The sequence below is a fragment of the Pogoniulus pusillus genome, chromosome 7 (genome assembly GCF_015220805.1).
Source record: "Pogoniulus pusillus isolate bPogPus1 chromosome 7, bPogPus1.pri, whole genome shotgun sequence".
Classification (NCBI taxonomy): domain Eukaryota; kingdom Metazoa; phylum Chordata; class Aves; order Piciformes; family Lybiidae; genus Pogoniulus; species Pogoniulus pusillus.
In genome coordinates this window covers 4,178,487-4,185,962 of record NC_087270.1, presented here as the reverse complement: position 1 = coordinate 4,185,962, position 7,476 = coordinate 4,178,487, and the positions used below count along the sequence as shown (strand labels likewise).

At 52.7% G+C, this 7,476-nt stretch overlaps 1 protein-coding gene across 1 annotated transcript in view; it reads right to left on the bottom strand.

The window, feature by feature from the left end:
* Positions 1 to 2,402: 2,402 nt before the first annotated feature.
* The window catches only part of RNF144A (ring finger protein 144A), a 62,265-nt gene continuing 57,191 nt past the window's right edge, over positions 2,403 to 7,476 (bottom strand). The window contains exon 8 of the mRNA XM_064145732.1: positions 2,403 to 4,953. Coding sequence (XP_064001802.1) covers positions 4,822 to 4,953 — 132 coding nt within the window. The 3' untranslated portion in view covers positions 2,403 to 4,821. The remainder of the gene's footprint in view (positions 4,954 to 7,476) is intronic.

Sequence of the window (7,476 nt, the reverse complement as noted above, 5' to 3'; positions counted from 1 at the left end):
GTCAAACTCTTCAGTTATGACCCCAAGTACAAAACACCACATGAAAAAGGCATTCAAGACAGCTCCTTTTTTTATACATCACAGTGTTAAGTGGCACCAAATGGGACTTCAACAGCTCAAAGGACATCAAACAGGACTACTTTGTACACTGCTCTGAGTGATTTATGCACAGGCAGGAGTCCTCCCTTGGCTCAACCTCTGTTACCACTTGGAAATTACACCCAGGAGTAAAGGGATGAAAGGTTCAGTGGTGGACCATGGCCACCTGCACCTGATGTTCTGGCAGCTCTCTGAAGAGAGCTGCACAAAGCAAAGCAAGTCCTGAAGAGCAGAGGGCTCTGAACACCACCAGCAGAGCGCTCCAAGAACAGCTCCACAGATGGCATTGGCTTGGGACCTTCAGGGGGCATTTGTCCAACTGGGTTAGGCTGTTCAGGGCCTCATCCAGCTTGGACTCGAATATCTCCAGGGAGGTTGTGGAGTACAGAAGCACAGAAGGTGATCAAAGATCACCTTCTGTGCTTCTGTGCTCCACAACCTCCCTGGGCAACCTGTGCCAGTGTCTCACCACCCTCACTGCAAACAACTTCTTCCTCCTCTTCACTCTCAGTCTCCCCTCTCCCAGCTCAAAGCCACTGTCCCTCATCCTGTCACTCCCAGCCCTTGTCAGAAGTCCCTGCCCAGCTCTCCTGCAGCTCTTTCAGGTACTGGAAGGCTGCTCCAAGGTCTCTCCCTGGAGTTTTCTCTTTTCCAGGCTGCACAACTCCAAGTCTCTCTGCCTGTCCCCATGGCAGAGCTGCTGCAGCCCTCTGTGTATCTTTGTGGCCTTCTCTGGGATTGCTCCATCAGGTCCACTTCTGTCTTGTGTGGAGGGTGGCATAGCTGGACACAGCCCTCCAGGTGAGGTCTCAGCAGAGGCAGAAGCAGCTCTCTGGCCCTGCTGCTTGCTCCTTCCTTAAGATACAAGCATTAAGCAACTAAGAGCTGATGCAGTATCAGTATCAACAACCTTACCCTGCCTGCTCACTGCAGGACTTTTAGGTTATGGATGAGAAAAGTACAAACTTGGGTTTGGCAGAAAAGAAGCAACACAAAGCCTGATGCACAAACCTTGATGCATGCACAAGGCCTGATGCTCAAAGCTTGATGCATGCACAGAGCCTGATGCTCAAATCCTGATGCACACACAAAACCTGATGCAGAAAGCCTGATGCATGCACCACATTTCATGCACAAAGCTTGATGCATGCACAAGGCCTGATGCACAAAGCCTGAGGCATGCACACAGCCTGATGCACAAAGCTTGATGCATGCACAAGGCCTGATGCACATAGCCTGAGGCATGCACACAGCCTGATGCACAAAGCTTGAGGCATGCACACAGCCTGAGGCATGCACACAGCCTGAGGCATGCACAAAGCCTGATGCATGCACAAAGCCTGATGCATGCACACAGCCTGATGCACAAAGCTTGAGGCATGCACACAGCCTGAGGCATGCACAAGGCCTGATGCACACAGCCTGAGGCATGCACACAGCCTGATGCACAAAGCTTGAGGCATACACACAGCCTGAGGCATGCACAAGGCCTGATGCACACAGCCTGAGGCACGCACACAGCCTGATGCACAAAGCTTGATGCATGCACACAGCCTGATGCACAAAGCTTGATGCATGCACACAGCCTGAGGCACGCACACAGCCTGATGCACAAAGCTTGATGCATGCACAAAGCCTGATGCACAAAGCTTGATGCATGCACACAGCCTGAGGCACGCACACAGCCTGATGCACAAAGCTTGATGCATGCACACAGCCTGAGGCACGCACACAGCCTGATGCACAAAGCTTGATGCATGCACACAGCCTGATGCACAAAGCTTGATGCATGCACACAGCCTGATGCATGCACACAGCCTGATGCACAAAGCTTGATGCATGCACACAGTCTGATGCATGCACACAGCCTGAGGCATGCACACAGCCTGATGCACAAAGCTTGATGCATGCACACAGCCTGAGGCATGCACACAGCCTGATGCACAAAGCTTGATGCATGCACACAGCCTGAGGCATGTACACAGCCTGATGCACAAAGCTTGATGCATGCACACAGCCTGAGGCATGTACACAGCCTGATGCACAAAGCTTGATGCATGCACACAGCCTGAGGCATGCACACAGCCTGAGGCATGTACACAGCCTGATGCACAAAGCTTGATGCATGCACAAGGCCTGAGGCATGTACACAGCCTGAGGCACAAAGCTTGATGCATGCACACAGCCTGAGGCACGCACACAGCCTGATGCACAAAGCCTGATGCATGCTGCACCTCACTGGGCTGAAGAGAGCTTGGCTTAACTGTCTTTCTTTCCACACCCCCAAAGATGAAATGCAGCAGTTGCAGTCAGACAAGAAATACAGCTCAGCTTTATTTCCCTGCCCATGACCAAAGCACTTCATCTGCTGGCTGATCTACCACAACTTCACCCCAGCAGCTCCAGGAGCAAGAGAGGTTTTCACTGAGCAGTCAGCTGTGGGCTTAGGTCTTCCAAGAAGTTCTTCAGTCTGAGGGTGGTGAAACTCTGGCACAGGCTGCCCAGAGAGGTTGTGGATGCTCTTCCTCTGAAGGCTGAGAAGAAACCTGCTGACTGAAAGGGTTCTCAAAGACTGGAAGAGGCTGCCCAGGCAGCTGGCTGAATCCAGATCCCTGAAGGTTGTTGAATCCACATCCCTGGAGGCTGTTGAATTCCCATCCCTGGAGGCTGTTGAATTCCCATCCCTGGAGGCTGTTGAATCTCTATCCCTGGAGGTGACTGAATCATTGTCCCTGAAGGTGGTTGAATCTCCATGCCTGGATGTTGGTATCTTCTCCATACTAACAAGCCATAGGAGGAGAGGGTTTCCTCAAGTTGCCTCAGGGAAGGTTTAGGTTGGAGATGAGCAGAAACTTTTTGAGTGAAAGGGTTCCCAAAGCCTGGCACAGTCTGCCCAGGGAGGTGGTTGAATACCCATCTCCTGGAGGGGTTTGAAAGAGGCAGAGCTGATGCTATGATTCTAGGTTATTCGGCCCCTGTGCTCAGCACTGCTCAGGCTGCCCCTGGAGTCCTGTGTCCAGTTGTGGGCTCCTGAATTGAAGAGAGATGTTGAGGTGCTGGAAGGTGCTGAGAGCAGGGCAGCAAGGCTGGGGAGGGGCCTGGAGCACAGCCCTATGAGGAGAGGCTGAGGGAGCTGGGGGTGTGCAGCCTGCAGAAGAGGAGGCTCACAGGAGCCCTCATTGCTGTCTGCAGCTCCCTGCAGGGAGGCTGTAGCCAGGTGGGGTTGGGCTCTGCTGCCAGGCAACCAGCAACAGAAGAAGGGGACACAGCCTGAAGCTGTGCCACAGCAGATTCAGGCTGGATATCAGGAAGTTGTTGGCAGAGAGAGTGATTGGCATTGGAATGGGCTGCCCAGGGAGGTGGTGGAGTCCCCATGCCTGGAGGTGTTGAAGCCAAGCCTGGCTGGGGCACTTAGTGCCATGGTCTGGTTGACTGGACAGGGCTGAGTGCTAGGTTGGACTGGATGATCCTGGAGGTCTCTTCCAACCTGCTTGATTCTATGATTCTATGGTGCTGGGGGCATGGCTTAAGCCCCAGCCTGGGCAGTTAGAGGATGGTTGGGCTGGATGAGCTGAAGGTTTGTTTCTAACCATTCTATTGAGCCCAAGGCCAGCAGCAGCAAAGCTGCCTGGAAGGGTCCAAAGTATTTCCATGCTGAGCACCTCAAGAGCACAGCTATGTACAGATTTGGTTTAAGTAGGATTCTATCTCTACCTATAGAAAACAAAGATGAAGGTACCTGGATTAGAAGTTACTTTAGCCCTCTAAATGTAGCAGAGCCCTAAACCAACAGCAAAACAAAACCACAACTCAGACCAAAACAACTCAAAAAAACCTCCAATCAACCCAGCAGTGCTCCAAGTGGTAACCAACACCACAGGAGCATTTTGGAATGGACCTTGCTTAGGCAGCAGGTTTGGGTCACCACTCAAGCTCACAGCTTCACCAAACAGCTTTCCATCAGGTCAGTTTCTTCCCAGATTTCCTAAGCTGGAAGGCAACAGGACCAACTTCCTCCCTTCTAAGCCTTCCCAAAGGCATAGGGTGACCTATATGCACCTTATTGATTCTGTTCTACCTGGAAATAATCAGGGGACTGAGAAGGACACTGTGATGGCTTGGGCAGGACAGAAAGGTGACAAACATTGGTCAGGTCACTCCAGGCTGACTTTGATTTCAATGACAGGCAACTGAAAAGATTAAGACAACAGCTCTGACAGTGAGGAGAGATGCAGAAGTTGAGCTTTGTAGGCATCTTCAGCTTGTGTTGTTGCTCAGCACAGTTCCCAGTCCACCAGTAGAGCAGCAGAAACTTCTGGCACTGGTCTCAGCAGTTGATATTCTTCAGCTCAGATGCTTGCCCAGGTCCATGGCCTCTCTTTAGCACCAAACCTGCCTTCCAGGACCCTCTTGCCTACTACTATTCCCAGTCCACCAGTAGAGCAGCAGCAAACCTCGAGCACTGGTCTCAGCAGTTGATACTCTTCAGCTCAGATGCTTACCCAGGTTCATGGCCTCTCTTTAGCACCAAACTTGCCTTCCACAGCCCTCCTTGCCTACTATCAATTGATCCACCCAAGAGCAGTAACAACAGCTCCTGGAACCAAGACTGTGTGTCAATGAAAAGCAGAAGGGGGCAAGTAAGGCTACAGCAAGAGGGAAACACCAACAGCAAGGAGAAAATCAAAGAGTATGCTGGGATGAGTCCAATCTCCTCTCCCTTTAGGTAGGCAGAGGGTCATCATCTCCTTTGTTGCATTTGCACTTGCAGCACAGAACAAATGGTGTGGCAAGGAGAAGGAAAGGGGAGGCCACCAAAAGGAGAAGGCCAAATCCTGCAAAGATTCCAACCACCTGCAAAGGAAAGGAAAAGCAGAGAGTTAGGGGCTGCAACTGTCTAGGTCCTGCTGGTCTGAAGGGAGGTTGTAGCCAGGTGGGGTTGGGCTCTGCTCCCAGGCACCCAGCAACAGAACAAGGGGACACAATCTGAAGCTGTGCCAGGGCAGGTTGAGGCTGGATGTTAGGAGGAAGTTGTTGTCAGAGAGAGTGATTGGCATTGGAATGGGCTGCCCAGGGAGGTGGTGGAGTCCCCATGCCTGGAGGTGTTGAAGCCAAGCCTGGCCGGGGCACTTAGTGCCATGGTCTGGTTGACTGGACAGGGCTGGGTGCTAGGTTGGGCTGGATGAGCTTGGAGGTCTCTCCCAACCTGCTTGATTCTACGACTTTATGACATCAGTGTCCTCCAAAGGACCTCAGTGGCCTTACCAGAGCCAGGTGTGTCCCCCAGGTGCATAGAATTAACAAAGCAGACAATTATTTTGGGTTGGCAAAGCCCTTTCAGCTCATCCAGCTCAACCATCCTCTAACTCTGCCCAGGCTGGGGCTAAGCCAGAGAATCACAGAATGGTTTAGGTTGGAAGGGAGCTCAAAGCTCAGACAGTTCCAACCCCCTGCCATAGGCAGGGACACCTCTCACTAGAACAGGTTGCTCAAGGCCTCATCCAGCCTGGTCCTGAACACCTCCAGGGAGGCTGTGGAGCACACCAAGATCCCATTCTGTGCTTCTGTGCTCCACAGCCTCCCTGGGCAACCTGTTCCAGTCTCTCACCACCCTCACTGCAAACAACTTCTTCCTAGCATCCACTTTCAATCTCCCCTCTGCCACTACAAACCCATTCCTCCTTCTCCTCTCATGACAAGACCTTGTCAATAGTCCCTCACCAGCCCTCCTGCAGCCCCCTTCACATCCTGGAAGGCCATTCCAAGGTCTCCTGGAAGCCTTCTCTTCTCCAAGTTGAAAAGCCTCAACTCTCTCAGCCTGTTCTCATTACCCTCAGCACCACAGCTCTGCCTCTGGGAAACACCCCCAGGGAAGGGCATTCAGCCACCTCCCTGGGCAGTCTGTGCCAGGCTTTGAGAACCCTCCCAGTCAAGGAGTTTCTTCTCATCTCCAACCTAAACCTCCTCTGGGGCAACTTGAGGCCATTTCTTCTCCTGTTCTCCCTCCTAGGGAGCAGAGCCCAACCCCTACCTGACTCCAGCCTCCTCTCAGGGAGCTGCAGAGAGCAATGAGCTCTGCCCTCAGCCTCCTCTTCTCCACACCAAACCCCACAGCTCCCTCAGGCCTGAGGGCACCAAAGCTGGGGCAAGATGTGGAGAACAGGGCTGGGGAGGAGCAGCTGAGAGAACTGGGGGTGGTTAGACTGGAGGAGCCTGAGGGGAGGCCTCACTGCTCTCTACAACTCCTTGCAAGGATGTCTAAACCAGGTGTGGGTTGGGCTCTTCTCCCCAGTATCAGGTGATAGAAGGAGAGGAAATGGCCTGGAATTGTGCCAAGGTGAGGGGAAGGTTGGAGAGGAGGGAAAATTTCATGACTGCAAGAGTGGGCAGGGATTGGCACAGGCTGCCCAGGGAGGTGGTGGAGTCCCCATCCCTGGAGGTGTTCCAGAACCCTGTGGCCGTGGCACTTGGGGCCATGGTTTAGTGGCCATGGTGGGGCTGGGTTAGGGGCTGGAACTGGATGAGCTCAGGAGGCTTTTCCCAGCCTCCTCTATGACATTTATTGATCAGCCTCTTCCCAGCAGATGACCACAGGCCACAGAATGCTTTTGCTTGGAAAAGAGCTTTAAGATCATCAAGTCCAACCCTTCTCTAAGTCATCCTGTCAGGGTGCCAAACTCTAATGCTTTCTACAGAGTTTCAATGTGGGAAATGATGAGAACCACATTCAAGCTGAGGTTGGCTGCCTCAGCAAGCTCCCCCATCTGCCAGAGCTGACTGCAGGGGTCAGGCTGCAGCAATGAGTTCACCAATTAGCTGAGAAATAGTTGGGATTCATTCACAGGAGAGTGGCTGTGAATCATTTTGAGTAGCAAAGGCAAGGCTGAAATGATGCTGCTGTGCTAGCAAAACCTCACCACAGAAGCACAGAACGGTAGGGGCTGGAAGAGACCTCTGGGGATCATCCACTCCTACCTTCCTGGCAAGGCAGAGTCACTTAGAGAACCATAGAAACATGAAATGGTTTAGGTTGGAAGAGACCTCAAAGATCACCCAGCCCAACCCCCCTGGCAAGGCAGAGTCACCTACAGAATGTAGAATCAAGCAGGTGGGAAGAGACCTCCAAGCTCATCCAGCCCAACCTAGCACCCAGCCCTGCCCAATCAACCAGACCATGGCACTAAGTGCCCCAGCCAGGGTTGGCTTCAACGGTCTAGCCTTGGGCACTGTGGTAAAGGGTTGGACTTGATGATCTGTGAGGTCTCTTCCAACCTTGGTGATACTGTGATACCTCCAGGGATGGTGACTCCACCACCTCCCTGGGCAGCCCATTCCAATGCCAATCACTCTCTGTGAGAGAGAGGAGAGGAGCAGGAG